Source organism: Dendrobates tinctorius, unplaced genomic scaffold, assembly GCF_039654945.1.
Source record: "Dendrobates tinctorius isolate UK_male_01 unplaced genomic scaffold, ASM3965494v1 ptg000191l, whole genome shotgun sequence".
Classification (NCBI taxonomy): domain Eukaryota; kingdom Metazoa; phylum Chordata; class Amphibia; order Anura; family Dendrobatidae; genus Dendrobates; species Dendrobates tinctorius.
Window position 1 is genome coordinate 21,930,553 of NW_027361858.1, and position 26,252 is coordinate 21,956,804.

Consider the following 26,252-nt stretch of genomic DNA (forward strand, 5'->3'; position numbering starts at 1 on the left):
TGATTAAGATGGATTTATTCTGGCACTTTGGGATTTGTTTTTTGTGTTTCTTTATTGTTACATATAAATGTGGAGTTCAATACGCTGTAATTTGAAAAGAAAAAAGGAATAAACTCACAAACCTAAAATCAGATGATTCAAGGCTTAAGAAAAAAATACAAATTTGATAGGTCCCAAGTTGAATCCCTGTACAAATATAAACAAGAACACAAGTAACGCACATGCATTTTTTCACCTTTTTAAAACATACGTTTTTTTTCTCAATTGAGCATCAAAGTTATGAATTTGATTTCACAAAAATAAAATGTAAAGAAACAGTCTTGTGACATATCAAATGAAAGCCACTACCGTTCTGAGAAAAATGATGCCTCTCCCACCTTTGTATCTTAATTCTAGCCCAAGATATGATAAATGTAAAGCCATACCAGGCCAAAATTCGCTCTTTCACAACTTTAGAAGTCTGTAAAAAATTAACTGAAGAAAAAAAAAATCAAAACTTTTAATTTGTAATTAACTAAACTTGTACTTCATAAAAACAAAAAATAAAAAAAAAATCTAAAGACGTCAGGTAAAAAAAAATACTCATTTTTGGATCACTTGATATGGAATGACCCTTAAGCATAAGCAAATGAAACATGACAAAGCGACTTCATACACCAAAACTGGAATGTTTTATTTTATTTTTAAAAAAAAAAAACAAAAAAAAAAACAAAACATAAAACAGGAAAAAAAAAATAAGTCAGCAGCCACAAAATATATTTATTGCATTGAACACAGCATAATAGCAGCTTTGTTGCACCCTTCATTTGTATGCAGGTTAGAATATAACTGAATCTGTTGCATGATTGCAGTAGGCAACTTTTTCCTGATACTCCCAATCAGACAACCAAGAAGCATAGAGGCCAGAGTATGGATTCCATAGCATGCATATGCTTCATAGCCTATGCTGTCTACTAAATCTGTACCCCACATGCATCTGCTGAGCCATTCACAATTGATTGAGGTCTCAGGACTTGGCCTCCCAACTGATCTGCCGGCAACTCAAGAGCCTGCTAAATATGAAATATCAGGAAGACTCTTTAGTTACTGTTTAATATAAAAAGTCAATTATTAGAATCATTAGTTTCAGGACACAGCTAACATGAGTTTAAAACAGCTGAGAAACCGTGCACTTCATAGACATTTTGGAATTAGTTTACAACCATATAGTTATAATCTGTGATCAAGTAGGGATCTATAAAAGGTGAAAAGTGAAAGGTAGGTGAGCGTGCAGAAGCTAAATTGCCAGAAAAAATAAAAAGGTGAAAATAGAAAGTATATCAGAAATTGCAATGGTAACACTATTGCAGTGCATTATCCCAAGGTTTCTGTAGAAACCTAGATTGCTCCTTTAGGTCCAATTCACACAGTTTTTTTATGCAATTTAAACAAAGTATAAGTCTGAATGGAGAAGTATAAGTAATTCATTTATAATTCTCTACAATGTTATGGATGGAAATCTGTAAAGTGAGAAAGCAATAAGCACATCTACACATAGGAAATGGTTATCCTCTCCCATTCCATCATGAACACGCCTAATGTCAGACATCAGGTCGGTTGCTTATCTCTTGCAAAATCAGACATGCATGTTGTAGTACAACATCAAACACACGTACATTTAGAATGGATTTTTGGTCATACATTCTCTTTAAGCTTTCTCTTAATGGGAACAATTTGATATGGGACAATCTCAACCAATTCCCAGGTCGTTCACAGATGAATAAGGCAGCCAGTATTCAGAATTTCAGACTATTGGATCATAAAAGCATAATAGTTTGTTACAGCTTCCTGATGGTGGCCTTATCACAATTCTCAGCTCTGCAGCATTGTATGAAAAATGCTGTTAGATCATAAAGTCCCAGATGATCAATCTGCAGTTAGGGAGGAATAGTTGTCAATTACAAATCCTGGGCACAGATCTCAAATGAAATGTTTACAGTGACATTACCATTACAACCTCTTTAAAGTGCAGCCTAGTTGCACCTTCTATTAAATGAGCAAAGATTGTGAGTCACTTTAATATGAAGATTTTACCATTGTGTTGTCTTTGTCCAACACAATTTGATCCAATTCCAAAACACATCCTGTAACTAAGACCAATAATATCAAGCTATAGGGTTGGACTGATGTTATACTGCCAGCATTGTATTGATAAGTCTTTGTACACCTCCAATCTTTCATTTGCATCCCAAGGTATGTATACGTTTGATTGTGATCAGATGGTGATGCAGATTGATTTTTTTCCCATTTGCACCTGGAGCTAGTCATGAAAGTACTGTTTAGAATGAAACCGTGCATACAGTACCCAATAGCTAATTTTAAAAAGGACCAGTACATGTCATTTTAATTTATTTGCATTTTCTGTATTTAAGGATGCATCATCCCCAATTTATCTGATTATTCTAACTCACATAAAAAAAACAAAAACATATGGGTAATATTTATTAGAATACTAACATTTTAGATTAATTCTTACTCTTAAATTTGTAAACTCCACACAAAAAAAAAAAAAAACCCCACACCTAATGTGCAATATCATCTCAGACCTTTGCTAATGATTGCTTCCTTCTATACATAACATTTTGCCCAAATTTGTAATCAAGTGGGCTCAACATCACATGTAATTTACACTATGGCTAGAACAAAAAGTCATAATAAACCATTGATCAGATGGCTTTTAATGCTATGAAAGCAAATCTAAGACATCACCAGTGCTGCTAATATCCTGCAATGGTGTCCAGTCTAAAGGTACATCAGCACAAATTGGGTAACGCAATACATTTATTCTCCTTTCTGCTTAAACTTAATTTAGCGCTCATTTGCTTGACAAATCTATATCATTCTATAAAGGCTTAATTTCAGAGGCTAGAACTAAACTCAAAATGAAGATGGGAGAAGCTCAATATTATATTTCTGTCATAAAGGGTTGAGAATTTTCTAAAATTAGAATTTTACCTACATAAAAACACGATGAATGAATACTAATTGTGGTGTGTTATTAACCCAAAAAGAGCCCCTGAATTCAATATTACAGATGGGTTTCCCCAACTGGGAACAAAATTACAGCACAATAGGGATTACAGTTCAGAATTTTCTACAGTAAGTCAGGCAGTCTCCAGATATATCTTCCTGATGTCTGCAATCGCTTAGACTTATTACACAGTGCCCATCCACTTGAAGGATGATTAGGATTCTAGTTTTATTAACTGCCCCTCGCCTTCATCTGTGCAGGTCTGAAGAGCTAGTTCTGGCTGCAGTAAGTCAATGGTCTCATTCAAAGCTCCGGGATCTAGAGGAGAGAGTGATACAAATAGTCTGATTTCAATCCCAGTGCAAAATGGAGAAAAAGCAAAGAGCGATCATAAGGCAATGTTCATATTAACTTCATGGTTTCTAACAGTTAACAAAAACTACATCATATTGGGCCTAATTTATTAAATCAGGCTCCCTTTAAGACTGGCACACTGCCAGTCAGCAGGAGTGTGCTCAGTAACCTACAGTGTGTCAGGTTGGCACCATTATACCCATTATAAAATGATACCTGGGTGATGAAATCGTTCTTGTGGTTGTTCTTTAATCTTTATTTGTAGTTTTTAGTTAGAGATTCTCAAGCTTCAGAGCGCGCATGTCTCATGTGGTGCCCAGCTTAGAGATTCATCCTTATGGCTTATAAAAAGATGGATTTTTTGTTCTTACCGTAAAATCTCTTTCTTGGAGCCTTCATTGGGGGACACAGATTACCATGGGTGTATGCTGCTGCTGCTAGGAGGCTGACACTATGCAAAAACAAGAAAATTTGCTCCTCCCCGGCAGTATACACCCACCGACAGATACCAAGTACCTCAGTTGGTGAGCACGTAGTAGGAGAAACCACGGAACTTTAAACATATGTACCAACCCAACAAGGAGTTCAAAGTCCAATATGGTACAACTTAAACAGGGAGGGTGCTGTGTCCCTCAATGAAGGCTCCAAGAAAGATTTTACGGTAAGAACCAAAAATCCATCTTTCTTTATCGCCTTATTGGGGGACACAGATTACCATGGGACATTCCAAAGCAGTCCCAAGGGCGGGAACATAAGGAACGAAAGAACCAGAAAGGCTTAGGTCGGCCGGTGAGCCACCGCCGCCTGCAGAACCTTCCTACCAACAACTGCATCAGACGAGGCCTGGGTATGAACCCTCTAGAACCTCGCAAAGGTGTGCAAGGACGACCAGGTTGCGGCCCTGCAAATTTGCAAGGCCGAAGCCTGGTGACGAACTGCCCACGAAGCCGCCACAGCCCAGGTGGAGTGAGCTCTTACTCCCGGAGGGGGCCGTTTTTCCTGAAGTCGGTACACTTCCAGAATGGTAGAACGAATCCAGCGAGCGATCGTGGATTTTGATGCCGGAAGCCCTTTCCGGCGACCTTCAGACATGACCAGCAAGGAATCGGACTGCCGAAAGGAAGAGGTCCTGGCGAGATAGACACGCAGGGCTCTAACTACGTCCAGTTTGTGGAGCTCTTTCTCAAGAGGGTGTGAAGGAGCAGGACAAAAAGATGGGATAACGATATCCTCATTGATGTCGAAAGAGGATACCACCTTTGGAAGAAAAGAAGGAACGGGCCTGAGGACGACCTTATCCTGATGGAGAATCAGGTAAGGGGAACGACATGACAAGGCCGCCAACTCAAACTCTTCTGATGGATGTAATGGCAATCAAAAAGGTTACCTTCCACGAGAGAAGGGACAAAGGAATGTCCTGGATAGGCTCGAACAGCGCCTTCTGGAGAGCGCTAAGGACGAGATTGAGATCCCACAGGTCTATCGGCGAATGATGAGGAGCCACATGGGCGACCCTTTGGTGAAAGGTTTTGACCTGCGGTAAGGAAGCGAGCTCTCTTTGGAAGAGGATAGAAAGAGCGGAGACCTGGCCCTTGAGGGTACTGAGGGACAGCCCCGCATCTAAGCCAGACTGGGGAAAACCAAGTATAGATGGAATGGAGGACGACATTGGAAAGACTTAGGCCTGTTTCACACTTCCGTTTTTTCAAATCCGTCAAAATCCGTTGGTTTCCGTAAAAAAACGGATCCGCCATTTTTTCAGGATCCTTTTTTTGTCCCATAGACTTCCCTTAGCGTTTACCGCGGATCCGTCAAAAAAACGGATCCGTTTTTAAAAAAACGGATCCGTTTGCATCAGTTTCCGTCAAAAAAACGGAAACTGATCCATTTGGCGGACACAAAAACGGAAGTGTGAAACAGGCCTTATCATCGCACCAACGGAAAAAAGCCTTCCAGTACCTATGGTAAATACGGGAAGAGGCTGGTTTTCTGGCTCTGACCATAGTCTGAATCACCTGGTTGGACAAACCTGATTCTCTCAGGATCGCGGCCTCAATGGCCATGCCGTTAAACTCAGACTGAGAATTCGTGTGGTAAAGGGGGCCTTGCAAGAGAAGATCTGTATGGACAGAAAGTTTCCAGGGAACGTCCGCGAGCATGTTCACCAGTTCCACGTACCAAGGTCGTCTTGGCCAATCTGGAGTGACTAGAATCACTGGTACTCCTTCCGATTTTATCTTTTTGACCACTCGTGGGATCAAGGCCAGAGGCAGAAACAGATAAGGAAGTTTGAACTGAGACCACGGAAATACTAGAGCGTCGCATGCGACGGCTAGAGGGTCCCTGGACCTGGCTATGAAACGCAGAACTTTGTGGTTCATCCGAGATGCCATGAGATCGATGTCCGGGGTGCCTCAACGGTGGCATATCTGATTGAAGACTGTGGGATGAAGGGACCATTCTCCTGACGCTAGGCCTTGACGATTCAAAGTCGGCTGCCCAATTTTCCACCCATGAAATGTGAATGGCGGAGATTGCCGGAACGTAACGTTCTGCCCAGCGGAGTATCTTGGCCACTTCTGACATTACTTGCCTGCTGCGCGTGCCCCCCCCTGGTGGTTTATGTACGCCACAGCCGTGGCGTTGTCCGACTGAATACGGACCGGCTTGCCGGAGAGGAGAGGCTGCCAGTGAAGGGCCAGGAAGATTGCTCTGATCTCCAGAAGATCGATAGGGAGAAGAGCTTCTTGTGGATTCCAGCGTCCTTTGGCCGCTTTCTGATGGAACACGGCTCCCCATCCTAGAAGGCTGGTATCGGTGGTGATGACTTGCCACTGAGGCGGAAGGAAGGACCTCCCTTGGAGAACTGACGCTTGCAGTGACCAAGTGAGGGATTGCCTCACTCAGAGGGAGGAGAATGGGACAGTCCAAGGACATCGTGGTCTTGTCCCAGGCTGAAAGCAGAGACAGCTGGAGGGGGCGAAGATAAAATTGTGCAAAGGGCACTGCTTTCATGGAAGTCACCATCTTCCCCAGAACCTTCATGCAGAACCGAATGGGAATGGGAGTTGGCCGTTTGAGAATTCTGATACCCTTGGAAAGAGCCGCAAATTTTTCCCTCGGAAGAAAAACCCAGGCTAGATTTGTGTCGAATTCCATGTCCAGAAAGGTCAGACGCTGAGTGTGGATCAGAATGGACTTCTCCTTGTTGACTAGCCAAACGAGGCGGCAGAGAGTGTCCAGGGTTATCTGAAGACTCTGAAGGCAGTCCTGATCAAAAGATCGTCCAGATAAGGGATGATGAGGGTCCCTCTGGAGCAAAGGATGGCCATGACAGTCACCATCACCTTCGTGAAAACACGGGGAGTGGAAGCCAGGCCGAAGGGAAGAGCCGTGAACTGATAGTGATCTCCCTGAATCGCAAATCGAAGATATTTCACACAAACCGGAATGTGCAGATAGGCGTCCCGTATGTCCACAGAGCAGAGGAATTCCCCGGGTTCCATGGAGGCTATCACCGACCGAAGAGACTCCATTTTGAAACGAAGAATCTTCACGTGGCGATTGAGAAATTGGAGGTCCAGAATTGGACAAAGGGAGCAGTCTTTCTTCGGGACTACGAAGAGATTTGAGTAGAACCCTGAAAACCGTTCGTTTGGAGGGACGGGAACAATCACTCCAGCAGAAAGGAAGGAAGGAAATGGCCTGGAGGAACCCCAGAATCTGGGACCGCTGTCTCGGAGGCCGAGACAGGAAAAAACGTCTGTTCGGGGGGGAAAGCAAATTCGATCTTGTATCCTGATGCGACGATTTCTCTGACCCAAGCGTCGTCGACAACAGACAGCCAAGCATCCACGAAAAAGGAAAGTCTGCCTCCCACCCTGAAAGAACTTCCAGGTGGGGGTGACCCGTCACTTGGAGGAAAACCTGCCGGAAATGTCGCCTGAAGATCTGGAGTATTGTCTTCTAGATATCCAGCGGGGAGCGGGCTTGTAAGATTTTTTTTCTGTTCTCGCTCTCTAGTGGCAGAGGAGCGATCTTGCTGGGCAGATCTGTCCGTGGAAGAGAAGGGACGAAAAGGCCTAAACGGCCGAAAACCCTTTCTATTAAAAAACAGTTTTGATCGAGACTGGAGACGAGAAGTGCTTTTACCACCAGTGGCATCGGAGATTAGCTGGTTCAGCTTGGCTCAAAGAGCCTAGAACCGAGGAATGGCAGATTAGTAAGGGACTTTTTTGAAGTGGTATCCGCATTCCATGACTTTAGCCAAAGGACTCGGCGTATAGCTACTATGTTGCTATTAGCCCTTGCTACGCACCCGGCCGCGTCCAAAAGGTATTTACCGGCATGGTTAACCTGATCTGCCAGATCTGCCAACTCATCCTGAGGAGCTGTCGCCAAGATCCCCCTGCAAAGGATTTTTGCCCAAGCGGATATGACTTTAGCTACCACCCAGGCGGATGCGAAAATAGGATAGAGGGAGGCACCGGATGCCTCAAAAATTGACTTAGCCAGAGATTCAATCTGCCTGTCCGTAGGAGCTTTAAGCGATGCCCCATCTGGCAGGGATAGAACCGTTTTAGAGGCTATCCGGGACACTGGGGGATCCACCTCGGGAGCCTTGGTCCATTTTGTGAGCAGGTCTGCCTCAAAAGGGTACAGCATGTCTAAGTACTTGCGGCCTGAGAAACGTTGCTCAGGGCGCTCCCAGTGTTTGGACAAGGTAGTATCGAACTCTTTGTGATTGGGAAAGGTTCGAGACGGAAGTCTTGCTCGTTTAAAGAGCACAGAGCATTACTGAGGGGGAGCCTTATCTTGCTTAATTTTCAGGGTTTGAAAGATAGCCGAAATGAGACTATCGACCATGTACCGTGTTTTAGAAACGTTGTCTGCTTCTGAACTAGAATCCGATTGAGATTCATCGCCAGACTTAGGGTCGTCATCGGAGGAAGGGGAATGAAACCTGGCAGACTCAGAGGGACACTGCGAGCTAGAGGACGGACGAAGTAGACAGAGCCCGCTTCCTAGAGCTCCTGCCCTGTCTGTGTCTCGGAAGGTCGTGATTAAGAGCGGACGACACACCCTGAGAGGCGGTCGGCACACAGGTGGCAGTAGATAGCTGTGGTAGTCGTTCTAGGACCTGGACCAGGGACTGAGACACTTTAGTCAGATCAGAGACCGACAGACATAGCAACGGCCCACTCTGGGAGAGGGGAAGTACCCTCATCACGGGAATCTGTGTGCTCCCGAGAGGCTGACATAGCTGAAGGACTGCAGGACGGACAGAAGAGTGACGACTGACCCGAAGCCCACTTTTTACAGCGTGCACAGGTGTAGTGAGTAACGGTGGGCTTAAAGGAAAGCACAGTTGAAGGGTTGGGCATAGGTGGGTCACTCGTTATGGCCGCACTGAATAGACAGGGACTGCAGAGGAGAGCCAATTTGCCATAAAGCGCCGAGCCTACCGGGAATCTGACAAGCAGCAGGACCCTGAAGTGTCCCCCAAGCAGTGAGGAAGCAAGTGAAATTGCAGGATGGAAGCTGGCAGTGAAGTCAGTGGGCGGAGCTTGGGAGAGGGGTGAGGAGTTGCTTTGGCAAGAACCGGCCACCCGTCATCAGCCCACAGCACAGAATGGTGATAGGGGAAAAGAGTCCTGCCTGCGGTACTGAGAGTTGCGATGTGGATGACACCACACTGCTCGCTCAGCCGCCTGATATGGGAAATCAGGGTGATAACTACACCCCGTTTCCCGACCAAGAACATGAAAAACAAACGAGAAAGGATTAAAAAGTTCAACAAACACCTAAGGAAAGAAAGGAATTAGTAACTGCGGATCTGAGAAGATCCCGGTCCACCTCCTACAGACACTAAGTACAAACTGAGGTACTTGGTATCTGTCGGTGGGTGTATACTGCCGGGGAGGAGCCAATTTTCTTGTTTTTGCATAGTGTCAGCCTCCTAGCAGCAGCAGCATACACCCATGGTAATCTGTGTCCCCCAATAAGGCAATAAAGAAAGGTCACCGATTCCTAAGTGACCTGCCTCCTATTTTACATATTATGCTGTAGCATGATACGATCTATAATATCCATATTTATTTGAATTTGCTTTAAAAATGAAAAAGTGTAATCAGAGTGGCTAGGAACCATTTTGCTAGCGGGAAAAAAAAAAAAAAAAAAAAAAAAAAAAAAAGCTTTCGAGATGGCGCCTGCACAGTACCATCCATCGGATCACTGAGTTATGCTACTGCGCAGGCGCCATTTTGATTAAAATATATTTTTCCTCTAGGAATTCATAGGACAAAAGTGAAAATATGGATATTGTAGACCATAACATGCTACAGTGCAGGTGCCTACATGATGAATGTCTATTTTATTTTTTCAAACTATAAGATAAGCAGTATGTAAACTAGGGGGTAGGTCACTGACGGATCAATGACCTGTCATAAGCCCATACAGATGAATATTTAAGGCAGAAGACATGAAGCCTCCCCGGAAGCACGAGTATATCATTAACTGAAATCTATAAATAAAAGATTAAACAACCAAAAGATGGATTTCATCAACCCAGGTATCATTGTAATCAGTATATAAAGTGCTCTCAGTGAGAGAAACAAAATAGGAATCTTGTGGGTATGATACCTTTTAATGGCTAACAAGTAATAGTGAATGTTGTTACAAAGCAAGCTTTCGGGACTGCTTACGTCCCTTCATCAGGCTGATATGACAAAATATTTGAAGAAACCTTATTTATATACAGTTTAAGGCTATGTGCCCACGGTGCGTGTTAAAACGCACATCAAAAACCGGACTCCTTCCCAGAAATCGCGCGTTTTTTCCCGTGCGATTTCACCGCGATTTTCGTGTGCGATATTCAAGCACTTTCCAAGCGATTTGAAGCATCGCTTGGAAAGTGATTGACAGGTTGGTCACACTCGTCAAACATAGTGTTTGACATGTGTGACCAGGTTTTTACTATTGAGGCCGCCTATGCGGCATCAATAGTAAAAGATAGAATGTTAAAATGAAAAAAAAAAAAAAAAAAAAAAAAAAAAAATCGGTGTATATTTACCTTCCGGCGTCCCGCGCTGCATTCCCGGGCCACAGCGTTCCCAGTAATGCCTTGCGAGACCTGTGATGACGTAGTCTCGCGTTGCTATAGCGATCTCGCGAGACTGCTAGAGTCACGCGAGACTACGTCATCACTGGACCGTGCCGCAAGGCATTACTGGGAACGCTTAGGCCGGGAAGGCAGGGGGGGACGCCGGAAGGTAAATATACCCCCATTTTTTATTTTTAATTCTTTTTTTTACAGGGGTATGGTACCCAGGGCCTGGAGGACAGTCTCCTCTCCTCCACACCGTGGGTACCAACCGCACATGAGACGCTTAACTTCCCGCATGGTGGGCATAGCCACATGCGGGAAGTAAGCGATTCTCATGCATTCCTATGGGTGCGGAATCGCGGTAATTCTTTGCGATCCCGCACAAAAGAATGAGCATGCTGCGATTTTTTCAGCGATGCGATTCCGCCGCGGAAAAAAGCGCAGCATTAGCACAGCATGTTCGGAATGCCATAGGAATGCATGGGGGGGCGTTCTGTGCACGATTTTTAAACGTTTTCGCGCCGAAAATCGTGGCAAAAACGCTTAAAAATCGCTACGTGGGCACACAGCCTAAAGCACAACATTTCAATAAACAATGAGCTTGAAGAGAGAATCCTTAATTAGGTAAGATTAGATAGGTAGTGTGAAAAGTTCTGTGAGATCAAAGGGCTACTTGGAGGAGATAGCTCAGATATGGTAATGGATCATAAAACCTGAGAAATTGAGTCCTGTGCGAATAGAATCAAAGATTGTAATGAATTTGTGCTCCCACACTCTCCGATGTGTGTGATTTAAAATTGCCTTTTAAAATGACAACTTTCATATTGCCTATGTTGTGTCCTGGATGACAGAAATGTTTAGCCACAGGTAAATGGGTTTTTTTTATGTCTGTAATTGTATGACGATGAGACCTCATCCTTGCTCTCAGTCTCTGTCCTGTTTCTCCAACATAGAGGCCACCCACAGGACATATATTGCATAGAATTAAATACACCACATTGGAAGAGGAACACGTGAATGTCCCTGGGATCTTATAGTCCTGCTGTGTGTTGGAAATTTGGATTTTGTCTTTGGTTTCTATATGAATGCAGGTTTTGCATCTTCTCCCATTGCAAGGATATATTCCTATTGGTGAATCTGAGGGCATTGAACTTCGGATAATGATGTTTCTTAGATTGGGAGGTTGTCTAACATAGCAAGGGGGGGGGGTCTTTGAATAGCGTTTTTAACCGGTCATCCTTGTGTAGGATATGGTGAAGTTTCTTAGCCATTTTTCGGAGTATTTCAAGCTGTGGGTTGTAGGTTTCTTGAGGCCAATGGGATCCCCTCCAAGTCTGTAATAGCACTTACCAGCTTCATCCTCACACACAACTTTTTCTCTTTCGGTGAGGAACTATACCTACAACGCACCGGCACCGCTATGGGAAGTAAAATAGCACCCCAGTACGCTAACCTCTTCATGGCTAAACTGGAAAATGACTTAACATCCTGCTCCATCAAACCCTTTGCCTATTTCCATTACATTGATGACATAATAATCTGGACTGAGCCTGAAGAACTTCTAAATTTCCATGACAAATTCAACAAATTTCATCCAACCATAAACTTGACATTAGACCATTCAAAAACAAAAATCAACTTCCTAGACACCACCATAAAAATCCAAAATGGTTAATTCCAAACATCAGTATATCGGAAACCAATTGACCGTCCCACATACCTCAAATGGGACAGCTTCCATCCTAAAACACATTAAGAAATCCATTGTTTACAGCCAGGCCCTCAGATATAACCGTATCTGTTCCAGTCCCAAGGACAGGGATGAACACCTAACCCAGCTTAAAATGTCATTTTTAAATCAAGGTTACCATCCCACCTCCATTGATGATCAGATCGTTAGGGCCACAAGGATCCCTAGAAGTCAAGTACTTCAATACAGAAAAGAGGAAAATCATCGTGTACCTCTGGTAGTGACCTACAACCCACAGCTTGAAATACTCAGAAAAATGGCTAAGAAACTTCACCATATCCTACACAAGGATGACCGGTTAAAAACACTATTCAAAGACCCCCCCTTGCTATGCTACAGACAACCTCCCAATCCAAGAAACATCATTATCCGAAGTTCAACGCCCTCAGATTCACCAAGAGGAACATATCCTTGCAATGGGAGAAGATACAAAACCTGCATTCATATAGAGACCAAAGACAAAATCCAAATTCCCAACACACAGCAGGACTAAGATCCCAGGGACATTCACATGTTCCTCTTCCAATGTGGTGTATTTAATTCTATGCAATATATGTCCTATGGGTGGCCTCTATGTTGGAGAAACAGGAGAGAGACCGAGAGCAAGGATGAGGACTCATCGTCATACAATTACAGACAAAAAAACCCATTTACCTGTGGCTATACATTTCTGTCATCCAGGACACAACATAGGCAATATGAAAGTTGTCATTTTAAAAAGCAATTTTAAATCACAGACACATTGGAGAGTGTGGGAGCACAAATTCGTTACAATCTTTGATTCTATTCACACAGGACTCAATTTGTCAGAAAGTTTTATGACCCATCTCCTGCAAGTAGCCCTTTGATCTCACAGAACTTTTCACACTACCCATCTAATCTTACCTAATTAAGGATTCTCTCTTCAAGCTCATTGCTTGTTTATTGAAATGTTGTGCTTTAAACTGTATATAAATAAGGTTTCTTCAAATATTTTGTCGTATCAGCACGATGAAGGGACGTAAGCAGTCCCGAAAGCTTGCTTTGTAACAACATTCACTATTTGTTAGCCATTAAAAGGTATCATACCCACAAGATTCCTATTTTGTTTCTCTCACTGAGAGCACTTTATATATTTTTTTCTACTGGCTAACACGGTACTAAACCACTTTTTTCGTTATTGTAATCAGTATAACGGTGCCAACCTGACACTGTCTGTAGGTTACTCAGCACAATCCTGTTGACAGCCACTAAAGTGAACCTCACTCCAGTGATACCACACCCAATTTAACGAATTAGGAGCATCTTATAACTGGCGTACACCACTGCCAGAAAGATTAGTCCAATCAGGTATTAGAGTACATTTGTTAAAATAAAGGCTAGTTTCACACTTGCGTTTGGAGGCGCAGCGGACGCTCACCGTGAAGCTCCGCCCCCTGCGGTCACACCGCCTATGGGCGCATGGCGCTGCATGCGACCTGCATACCCCATCTTTAGCATTGGGTACGCAGGCCGTGTGTAGGTATGCTTTGGCCGCTGAATGCGTCCTTTTGACGGTGCGGCGACCTGCGCCATACGCAACGTGTTGCATTTTGGTGCGATCGCCGCATCGTCAAAAGGACGCATGTGGCGGCAAAAGCATACCTGCGCACGGCCTGCGTACCCAATGCTAAAGATACGATACGCAGGTCGCATGTAGCGGCATGCGCCCATAGGCGGAGCTGACCGGAGGAGGCGCGGCAGCGGGGGCGGAGCTTCATGGCGAGCATCCGCTGCGCCTCCAAGCACAAGTGTGAAACTAGCCTTACACCAAAGTAGTGCCAGCTTTTATTAGATCGGTGGTCTTAGCCATTCCCCTCTCAGTTTGTTATAAATGTTCAGGAATGGTATAAAAACACCAACATTTTAAAAAAATTTTGTGAAACTTTGAGTTGCGACATTTGAAAGTGACTGATACCACCATCTCCCATCCCAATTGGCCTTACTGAGATACATTGCATGGACAAAATATTTGGACTGACCTCAATTAAACTGTTTTATCATTTAAAGATATTTGCCACAGGTGTATAAAACGCTTTCTTGTTAGCATACCTTTACAAAAGAGCTCACTGAATTTGAGCGTGGTAATGTATTCGGATGCTACCATTTTAACAAGCCATTTCATAACATGTCATCCTTCCTAAAATCTATACCACAAACAAATGGAATTGTATTATTGAACAATTTAAGTGTTTAGAAAGCTCAGCCACAATGTAGCAGACTACGCACAGAGATGGGTCACAGAGTGCTGAGGAGTACAGTGTAGAATGATGCCAGCGCCCTGCTGACTGCAGGCGAAAACATTGTCAGTGGAGTGAAAAACCACACTTCTCCAAATCCAGACATATACACTGCTCAGAAAAATAAAGGGAACACAAACAGAATATAACTCAGTAAATCAAAGTTAATCAAACTGTCCACTTAGGAAGCAACACTGATTGACAATCAATTTCACATGCTGTTGTGCAAATGGAATAGACAACAGATTGAAATTATTGGCAATTATCAAGATACCCTCAATAAAGGAGTGGTTCTGCAGGTGGGGACCACAGACCACATCTCAGTACCAATGCTTTCTGGCTGATGTTTTGGTCACTTTTGAATGTTGGCTGTGCTTTCACACTTATGGTAAGCATGAGACGGACACTACAACCCACACAAGTGGCTCAGGTAGTGCAGCTCATCCAGGATGGCACATCAATGCAAGCTGTGACATGAAGGTTTGCGGTGTCTGTCAGCGTAGTATCCAGAGGCTAAAGGCACTACCAAGAGACAGGCCAGTACACCAGGAGACGTGGAGGGGGCCGTAGAAGGGCAACAACCCAGTAGCAGGACCGCTACCTCAGTCTTTGTGCAAGGAGGAACAGGAGAACTGCCAGAGACCTGCAAAACATCGTCCAGCAGGTCACAAATGTGCATTTGCACAAACGGTTAGAAACTGACTCCATGAGGAAGGTCTAAGGGCCCGACATCCACAGATGGGAGTTGTGCTCACAGCCCAACACCATGCAGGACGCCTAGCATTTGCCACAGAACACGAGGATTGGCAAATTCGCCACTGGCGCTCTGTGCTCTTCACAGATGAAAGCAGGTTCACACTGAGTACATGTGATAGATGTGATAGTCTGGAGATGCCATGGAGAGCGATCTGCTGCCTGCAACATCCTTCAGCATGACCGGTTTTGGCAGTGGGTCAGTAATGGTGTGGGGTGGCATTTCTTTGGAGGGCCTCACAGCCCTCCATGTGCGCGCCAGAGGTAGCCTGACTACCATTAGGAACATAGATGAGATCCTCAGACCCCTTGTGAGACCATATGTTGGAGCGGTTGGTCCTGGGTTCCTCCTAATGCAGGACAATGCCAGACCTCATGTGGCTGGAGTGTGCAAGTAGTTCCTGCAAGATGAAGGCATTGAAGCTATGGCCTGGCCTGCCGTTCCCCAGATCTGAATCTGATTGAGCACATCTGGGACATCATGTCTCGCTCCATCCACCATCATCACGTTGCACCAAAGACTGTCCAGGAGTTGGCGGATGCTTTAGTTCAGGTCTGGGAGGAGACAATCCGCCGCCTCATCAGGAGCATGCCCAGGCGTTGTACAGTAGGAAGGTCATACAGGCACGTGGAGGCCACACACAACACTGAGTATCTTTTCCATGTCATGAGGCATTTCCACTGAAGTTGGATCAGCCTGCAATTTGATTTTCCACTTTGATTTTGAGTATCATTCCAAATCCAGACCTCCATGGGATATTCATTTTGATTTACATTGATAATTATGTTTTATTGTTCTGAACACATTCCACTATGCAATGAATAAAAATTTCAAAATGGAATATTTCATTCAGAGATATCTAGGATGTGACATTTTGATGTTCCCTTCATTTTTTTGAGCAGTGTATATCAGTCTGTAAGATGGAGAAATATACCTGCCCGACGGCACTGTGCCATCTGTAAAGGAAAGACGACAGATAATGACATTAAGCGGGTTTTAAAAGGAGATGGCCCAGGCTGCTTAGTGCTCATGTCGTCTTGATATGCTGAAGCACTATTATATAACTTTCTGGGAACAATTTTGCACTGGGCAAGCATCACTGTGGCCCAGTGCAAAAAGCAAATATCAAAAAGGCATAGCTGGGTTAATTTGATGAGGCAGAACTTTACTGGACCACACCAAATCCTCACCTCAACCCCAAATACCTTTGAGATGAACTAGAATGGAGGAGATTATGAGCCAGCATGTGTCTGAACTCACAAATGCTCTTCTGAATTAATGGACAAAAAAAATTCCAAAGAAACTCCAGAATCTTATAGAAAGCTTTTATAGCAACAAAAGGTGGTGACCAATTGTATATAAATGCCTTTCAATTTAGAATGGGATGTCTAACAGGAGCTTAATGTGTAGGTGCCCTAACACTTTTGTCCGTATATTATATTTTGATGTGCATCTGCTTTATGCAGTGCTAGCCTTGCTATGTTTTTTAATCATCAACTATACTTGGACTACCAAAAAAGGCTCCAAGCAGAGCAACTGGCAGTAGTGAAACATACCTTGCCCCCCCTCAAAAAATCTAAATTAATATCTGAAATAAGGATTAATACGTTTAAGAGTTCCTCCTCCTCCTCTCACCTTCCCCTTACTGTTGGGGTCCCTCAAGGATCGGTTCTAGGCCCCCTCCTCTTCTCCTTGTACACTGCCCCTATTGGTCAAACAATCAGTAGATTTGGTTTCCAGTACCATCTCTATGCTGATGACACCCAATTATACGCTTCTTCTCCTGACATCACGCCAGCCTTTCTAGAAAACACCGGCGAGTGTCTAAACGCTGTGTCTAATATCATGTCCTCACTATATCTGAAACTGAACCTGTCAAAGACTGAACTCCTGGTGTTTCCTCCCTCTACTTATGTACCTATACCCGACATTGCCATTTCTGTGTGTGGTTCCACTATTACTCCCCAGCAACAGGCCCGCTGTCTTGGGGTCATACTTGATTCCGAGCTTTCCTTTGCCCCCCACCCACATTCGATCACTGGCTCGCTCTTGTCATCTGCACCTGAAAAACACTTCTAGAATTCGACCTTTTCTTACTTTTGACTCTGCAAAAACTCTTACTGTTTCTCTTATTCATTCTCGTCTCGACTATTGTAGCTCTCTTCTAATCGGTCTCCCTCTTACCAAACTCTCCCCTCTCCAATCTGTCTTGAATGCTGCAGCCAGGATCATATTCCTCACCAATCGTTACACCGATGCCTCTACCTTGTGCCAGTCATTACACTGGCTACCCATCCACTCCAGAATTCAGTAAAAACTTATTACCCTCACTGACAAAGCACTTCACGGCTAAGCACCACCCTACATCTCCTCCCTTGTTTCAGTATACCACCCTACCCGCGCCCTCCGTTCTGCTGATGACCTGAGGTTAGCATCCTCAATAGTCAGAACCTCCCACTCCTGTCTCCAAGACTTTACACGTGCCACGCCAATTCTTTGGAATGCACTTCCCAGGTCAATACGAGTAGTCACCAATCCCCACAATTTTAAGCGTGCCCTGAAAACGCATTTATTCAGACTGGCCTATCGCCTCAACACATTAACCTAATCTATCCCTGTGTGGCACAGCCAAAAGTTTTACCATAACGAGATTTCCCGCATCATGTTCCCACATGCTTTATGCATCCATTAGCCCTCTGTGTTTGTACTGTTACACACTTAACATTATGGCTGGTCCATACAATCAGGGCAACTGTTACCACCCACCTTTCGTGTCTACCTCTTTCCTCAGACTGTAAGCTTGCGAGCAGGGCCCTTTTTCCTCTTGGTATTTGTTATAATCTACTGTATGTGATTGTTATGCTGTAATGTCTATTGTCTGTACAAATCCCCTCTGAAATGTAAAGTGCTGCGGAATATGTCGGCGCTATAAAAATAAAATGTATATTATTATTAAGAGTTATAATCCCGGCAAGGGAAACTCACCTTGAGAATCAAACACATCTGCAAGTTCCTCTGGACACCTCACATGGACATCTTCAGCAGGAGAAAAACAAATAAGCTGAGGGAGGGAAAATCTTCTAGCTTTTGGTGACGGGGTCATTAAATGTTCCAATTTCAAGGCTAAACCTTTGTCTAAGGGACTATACACATTCCCAGAATCTGTAAGCAAATTGGATTCGGATTTATGCTTACCAAACTTGCATAAAGGGACCTGATAATGATCAGTCTCATCATCCAATAAAGATGCAGAAAAAGTCTTTTTTAGAGCTTCATATCTGGAGCGTATTGAGTCAATGTCCAGTTTGCGGTCCATACTATTAGAGCTAAACAGCAGTTGATCGCCTCTTGAAATGTTCTTATGAGTTTCTGAAGTTTCAAGACTAGTTGTACTGTTCAGACTTGCATTCCCAGCTCCTTCTGGAAGGGTTTCATGCATTATACCAAACTGGATCTCTTCATGACTGTCTAAGCAATTGTTAGTATTTGCCACATCTGAAGAATTCCAAGATAGGGTTGTGTGTACAGAAGCATCCAGCTGAAGAGCAGATAGAAGAATTGTGCTTTCCATTATTTTTCTGGATGACTCGCTTTCCAATAAATGTGTTTGGTCCTTTTCTACAAGCGGAGAAAACATCCTTGATTGCTCACTCTGCTTTAAGTTCTCACTGTCTGGCAGCAGTGCGCTTGTTGGTAAATGCAAAGCACTTTGATTAAGAGCTGCCTCTGGTAGCGAAGAAGCAGTTATAGCACCAGTGGCAACTGGTGGGCTTGGTGACTCATTCTGCTCAGACAAGTGAGACGTAGACAAGAAGCAAGCCATGCTAAGGTCTATTTGACTGCCGAGTGCAGATTCTAGTTCAGCAGGGGACTCTGCACCCTGAACTTCCAATGGACTAGACACATCAGAAAATTCTTCAGTTTGGATAGCTTTTCTCCAAGATGTACGAATATCTGAAACTGAAACAAAAACAGCGTTAAACCCTAAAAAAGATGCAGCCAGTTTGGGCTTTCATGACCAAACCCCAGTTTTCAAGTCTGGAATGTGTCACTTTGGAGGGTTAATAATCTGGAGTATTTCTACATAGCCAAGTAATTCTGAAGACAATGTCTCCCGAGTACATCAATCCATATATTACCACCAACTGCTGTTTGGGCACAAAGTAGGGTTTAGTAAAGTGCAAATGCCAATTCATTATTAGAGCTCAGATTTTGCAGACCTCATTTCACATTTCCAGGGCCCCAGAGATGTCAGAACAGCAGAAAACCCAAAAAAGTGACACCATTATGGAAACTACACCACTAAAGTTATTCATCTAGGGTAAACATGGACAAAGTGAGACAGAGGGTTGAACATCAGTGGCCCATAAGCCGCACCATGCCCTGAAATCATCGCTACCTGCTGCCCCAGGATGCAGATAACAGTCGATACATTAGCGGAGGATGGAGCCGCAGGGTATATTACTCTTAATTTTTTTCTCATCTCCCTTGTACTGACATTTTCCATCCCTTCCTCGTCTCCTTGCATGGTTGTCGTTATTGTAGCCATATCTAATGTCATTCTTTATTTGCAGCACAATTATCTATGATCCTGGGCAGATCACCAGTGACAACCCGCAGCACCTCCCTCAGTATCACACTCCCCTGCACATCATTTCTGGCCCAGCTGAGAGAAGGTGATGGTGATGTCAAAGCTTAGCATTTTCTTACGGCCTCATACCCACACGCCAACCCCAAAAATCGTGCACACTTCTTTTCTATTTCACACCTCCTCAGAATCAGCCACTTGAGGGCAATTGTCCTGGTCATCACATCCCTTTACCATATAGCACCTCTAACAGTGTTCCTAGTGCAATCCAGCAAGTTTACTTCTGTACTTCTGTCTCTGCATGCTTAGCCGTGGCTGTCTAACTCTTACCAGTCTCCAGTACCCTGTTCTCTTTGGTGCATACATCCACAGTACATCAATCTGATTTCTCCCGACATACTGCTCGCATTCTAATTTTATCCTATGGCTCCCTCTTGTGGTCTCATTTTATTACTACCCTGTAGTTTATTCTGATGGTATTTAGTCAGGGATTATCCTATAAATTTTTTCTAAAATGCCTCTCAGATGTTGCTACTGGATCTATATAGATTTTTTGGTCTTTTAATGAATATACATGGGCACGCCCTCAGTGATGTTCTCTTAGCAAGTCTCACAGTAAAACTCTCCAAATATATATGCATTTGCTTTGTATTAGTATGGATTCATTTTATGAACATGAAATGATGTGGGCTTGGGGAAATTAACAGGTTGGTTTGCGCAACCATTAATGAAATTAGTTTGACCCCTTAACTTCCATTGATGGGGATAGCCGGTCATGGCAGGAGGTAACTTCCCGCATCATGACGGGCTATCCCTGTCATGCCAATGAACTACCACTGTGTTTAAACAGGCAGTGGTAGTTCAGTGTCGACAGCTGAGAGGCACAGCAAGGGGGCAGGGACCCTTGCAATGGGTCCCTGCCCCCTAAGCGCTGTGATTGGTCAGTCAATCTAACCGACCAAACACAGCAGCGATCGGGCAGGAGAGACTGAAATTTCAGCATCTCCTGCCCGATCTCAGTGCAGGAGCTCAGCGCTGCAGTGGCTGAGCTTCTGAACTGACAGCTGGGAGCGGCGTCCCCTCCACCCCCGCTGTTAACCCCCTGAGTGCTGCGATCAAGCGCACGCAATCGCAGCGTTCAGGGGGGGAGGCAGAGGGTAGGGGGCTCCCTCTGCCTCTGGTCAGCTTCCTCGCAATGATGACCTGGAGGTGTCATGACAACCTCCGGGTCATCCACCTACGGAAAGCTGCAGAGACCATGCTCACAGCATGGTGTCAGCAGCTTTCAGCAGAGGCATAATGCATTACAATGCTTGAGTATTGTAATGTATTATACCTAAAGCGAAAGTAAAAGTCCCATGAAGGGACAAGGTAAAAAAAAAAAAAAAAACATTATGTAAGAATTAAAAAATAAAAAATCCTCGAAAAAATACACGTTCATAAAAAAAAAACAAAAAAAAACAAAACACAACCACGTTTGGTATCGCCGCGTCCGTAAAAATCCCATCTATAGAAGTGTCTCCCTAGTTAACCACTTCAGTGAACGTCGTTAAAAAAAAAAAAAAAAAAAGCGTAGCAAATAATACTATTTCCAAGCGGTATCATACCGATTGGAAAAAGTGCAATAATACGCGATCAAAAAGACTGATATAAATAAGCATGGTACCGATGAAAACGTCATCTTGTCCCGCAAAAAACCAGCCACCATACAGCTCCATCAGCGTAAAAATCAAAAAAGTTATAGCTCGCAGAATAAAGTGATAGAAAAAATTATTTATTTTTGCATAAGTTTGTGCAAAAAACATCAAAACATAAAAAAACACTATAAATAAGGTATCGCTGTAATCGTAGTGACCCGAAGAATAAAGCTGCCTTACCAATTTTACCAAGCGCGGAACGGAGGGGGGTGTAACATTCCTGAATTGCTAGGTTTGTTCATTCTGCCTCCACAAAAATCGGAATAGAAAGCAATAAAAAAAAAACGTTATGTGCCCGAAAATGGTACCAATAAAAACGTCAGCTTGACCCGCAAAAATCAAGACTGCACATGACTGTCGGACGAAATATGGTAAAATTATAGCTCATTAAAGATCATTTTTGTGAAAAAAAATATGATTTTTAAATTTTCACGGCTCTGCGTTCTAAACTTCTGTGAAGCACTTGGGGGTTCAAAGTGCTCACCACACATTTAGATAAGCTCCTTGGGGGGGGGGGGGGTCTAGTTTCCAAAATGGGGTCACTTGTGGGGAATATCTACTGTTTAGGCACATCAGGGGCTCTGTAAACGCAACACAACGCCCGCAGAACATTCCATCAAAGTCTGCATTCCAAAACGGCGCTCTGAACTCTGCCATGCGCCCAAACAGTGGATCCACCCCACACATGGGGTATCGGCGTACTCAGGACAAATTGCTCAACTGTTGGGGACCTATTTCTCCTGTTACCCTTGTGAAAATATTTGGGGGCAAAAAGATCATTTTTGTGGAAAAAAAATATGATTTTATTTTCACGGCTCTGCGTCCTAAACTTCGGTGAAGCACTTCAAAGCTCTCGCCACACATCTTGATAAGCTCCTTGGGGGGGGGGGGGGGGGGTCTAGTTTCCAAAACTGGGTCACTTGTGGGGAGTTTCCACTGTTTATGCACATCAGGGGCTCTCCAAATGCGACATGGCGACCGATCTCAGTTCCAGCCAAAAAAGTCAAATGGCGCTCGTTCACTTCCAAGCTCTGCCATGCGCCCAAATAGTGGTTTACCCCCACATATGGGGTATTAGTGTACTCAGGACAAATTGCACAATAGCTTTTGGAGTCATGTTACCCTTGGGAAAATAAAAATTGGGGGGGGGGGGGGGGGGGGGGTGAAAAGATCATTTTTGTGGAAAAAATATGATTTTTTTAATTTTACAGCTCTACGTTATAACCTTCTGTGAAGCCCTTGGAAGTTCAAAGTGCTCACCACACATCTAGCTAAGCTCCTTGGGGGGGGTCTAGTTTCCAAAATGGGGTCACTTATGGGGGGTTTCCACTGTTTAGGTACATCAGGGGATCCCTAAACGCGACATGGCGTCCGCTCTCGATTCCAGCCAATTTGACATTCAAAACCTCAAAATGATGCTCCTTCTATTCTGAGCACTGCTGTGCGCCTGAAGATTGGTCTTCCTCCACACATGGGGTATCTGTGTACTCAGGAAAAATTGCACAACAAATATTGTGGTTCATTTTCTCCTGATACCCTTGACAAAATAAAAAAAAAAAAAAAAAAAAAAAAAAAAAAAACACTGTCCAAACAAAAATTTTGGGGGAAAAAAGTTAAATGTTCATTTTTTCCTTCCACATTGCTTCAATTCTTGTGAAGTACCTAAAGGGTTAATAAACTTCTTGAATGTGGTTTTGAACACCTTGGGGAGGGCAGTTTTTAGAATTCTCACTTTTGGGTATTTTCTGTTATATTGACCCCCAAACTCTCTTCAAATGTGAGGTGGTCCCTAAAAAAATGGTTTTGTAAATTGTTGAAAATATGAAAAATTGCTGTTCAACTTTTAAAACTTATAACTTCCTAATTCAAGCACTTTCCAAGCAATTTGAAGCATCACTTGGAAAGTGATTGACAGGTTGGTCACACTCGTCAAACAGTGTTTGACAAGTGTGACCAGCTTTTTATTATTGAGGCCGCCTATGCGGCATCAATAGTAAAAGATAGAATGTTAAAAATGATTAAAAAAAAAAAAAATAAAAAAAAAAAAATTGGGGTACATTTACCTTCCGGCGTTCCGCGCAGTCTCGACGACGCTCCCGTTCCCAGCGATGCCTTGCGAGACCTGTGATGACGGTCTCGCGCTGCTATAGCGATCTCACGAGACCGCTAGAGTAACGCGAGACTACGTCATCACAGGACCATGCCGCAAGACATTACTGGGAACGCTGAGGCCCGGGAAGGCTGCGCGTGACACCGGAAGGTAAATATACCCCTATTTTTTATTCTTTTTTTTTTACAGGAGTATGGTACTCAGGGCCTGGAGGACAGTCTCCTCTCCTCCACACCGTGGGTACCAGACGCTTAACTTCGCGTTCGCGCATGGTGGGCATAGCCACATGCGGGAAGCGGTTCTCATGCATTCCTATGGGTGCGGAATCGCGGCAATTCTTTGTGATTCCGCAAAAAAGAATGAGCATGCTGCGATTTTTTTCCGCGATGCGATTCCGCCGTGGAAAAAAGCGCATTAGCACAGCATGTGCGGAATGCCATAGGAATGCATGGGGTGCGTTCTGTACAAGTTTTTTAAACGTTTTCGCAGCATTTTTGCGCCAAAAATCACGGCAAAAACGCTTAAAAATCGCATCGTGGGCACACAGCCGCATACTCAGACTCCATGCCTTAGCAAGCATTGTGCAAAAAAAAAAAAAAAAAAAAACCCTTTTTGGGAGAGAAGAACAGAAATCGCGGTGCCATAAGTGCGTAAACACAATATTGTAGTCTTTAAAGGGTGCACAATTTTATGCACTCACCTGATAGAAAACTAATATAGCTTTAGATTGTGTATCCTCAAAAATCCTTCCTTTTGGGATACCTCAGTAGACAGGGCTTGCAGCTTGCCTCGGGTGGATCCAAGTGAAAGAGCCAGGTTCAGGCTCACACAGGATGAGTAAATCAAGAAAGGCACATCCAGCCCATAAACAGCAGTGCTTCCCAGGACTCACATCCAAACACGGGTATTACATACCTGGTAATTTGTTTTTTCATGAGACATGACGGCACCACGAGAGAGGGGATCCGCCCAGCGAGGACAGGAAACCTTCAAGATAAAAGAGGCGGCTCCTCTCTCCGCATCAGTTTTACAGAGCACGAGAGGAACTCCGCAGGTTAGTGTACACATAAATAATACAACTTTAATACTGCTAAATTTCCGACACCAAGGGAGTGTATAATACTAATAATGCACCCAACTAATGACGTGATCAATAGGGCGGGAATATAAGGGTGCCGTCATGTCTCATGAAAAAACACATTACCAGGTATGTAATACCCGTGTTTTTCCATTCTACATGACGGCACCACGAGAGAGTTACAGAGATTTGTATTCTCTTTAGGTGGGGATCACTGCTTGTAACACTCTTCTCCCGAATGTGAGATCAGAGGTAGCAGATAGGTCTAATCTGTACTGTCTGAAAAAGGTAGATGGAGAGGACCAAGTGGCCGCCTTACAGATTTGGTCGATGGAGGCGTCCGCTCTCTCCGCCCAGGACGTTGCCATGGCCCTCGTGGAATGGGCTTTTAGGCCCTCTGGAACAGCCCTGCCTGCACTACTATATGCTAGTATGATGGCCTCTCTCACCCATCTAGCTATAGTTTGATTAGAGGCTTTAAGGCCCTTCCTTGCCCCCTGAAATGAAACAAAACAGGGCCCTCTGTTTCCTCCAGGGTTTTGTCATCTCTAAATATTGTAGGATACATCTCCTAACATCTAAGCAATGTAGCCTCTCCTCCTTGTTACCAGGGTTAGGACAAAAGGATGGCAAGACTATTTCCTGAGATCTGTGGAATTTCGACACTACCTTAGGGAGGTATGCTGGGTCTAATCTTAAGACAACTCTATCGTCCATAACCTGAGTGTATGGCGGGTCTGCTGACAGTGCGTGTAAGTCCCCCACCCTACGTGCCGATGTAAGTGCCACTAATAAGGCTGTTTTTAAAGTTAACACTTTATCTGATGTCACGTCTAGTGGTTCAAATGGACTTTCTGTTAGAGATGATAGGACTAAGTTTAGATCCCAGGGAGGAGGTTTAGGAGATGGGACAGAGTTAGCTCTTGTACAGGCCCGGATAAACCTGGCCACCCATCTATCATTTGCTAGGTCATAGTTGAATAATGCTGCCAGGGCTGAAACGTGTACTTTGAGGGTGCTGACAGCTAAGCCCAAGTCTAAACCCCTTTGCAGAAACTCTAGCACTGCCCTCACCGGTACTTCTCCCTCCCATATTGGGCCTGAGGTGGACAAAAATTTTCTCCATATTCTCCCGTATATTTTTGTAGTCACTGGCTTTCTGCTACTGATTAGGGTGGAAATTAACCTTTGTGAAAACCCTTTTTTCTCTAACAGTGACCTTTCAAATTCCAGGCTGTCAAATGCAACCTGGAGTTCGGAGGGTGATTGAAGGGACCCCGTGTTAGGAGGTCGTGGTCCTCTGGGAGTACCCATGGGTCCGTCACTGACATCACTCTTAGCCAGTAGAACCACGGCCTTTTTGGCCAAAAGGGAGCTATCATAATTACTCTGGCTCGGTCCTCCCTGATCTTCAGGACTAATGGAATGAGGCATATCGGAGGGAAGGCGTACAGGAGACCTGATGTCCATTTTATCCTGAAGGCGTCTACCGCCAGTGGCATGTCTGCTGGACTTAGAGAGCAGAACTTTTGAACCTGTTGGTTTTTG

At 44.1% G+C, this 26,252-nt stretch overlaps 1 protein-coding gene across 1 annotated transcript in view; it reads right to left on the reverse strand.

Annotated features, from left to right (window-relative positions):
• Window positions 1–698: 698 nt before the first annotated feature.
• Window positions 699–26,252, reverse strand: part of LOC141055737 (HAUS augmin-like complex subunit 6) — an 83,926-nt gene continuing 58,372 nt past the window's right edge. The window contains exons 15-16 of the mRNA XM_073552426.1: window positions 18,217–19,191; window positions 699–3,328 (exon numbers count right to left, since the gene is read on the reverse strand). Coding sequence (XP_073408527.1) covers window positions 3,225–3,328; window positions 18,217–19,191 — 1,079 coding nt within the window. The 3' untranslated portion in view covers window positions 699–3,224. The remainder of the gene's footprint in view (window positions 3,329–18,216; window positions 19,192–26,252) is intronic.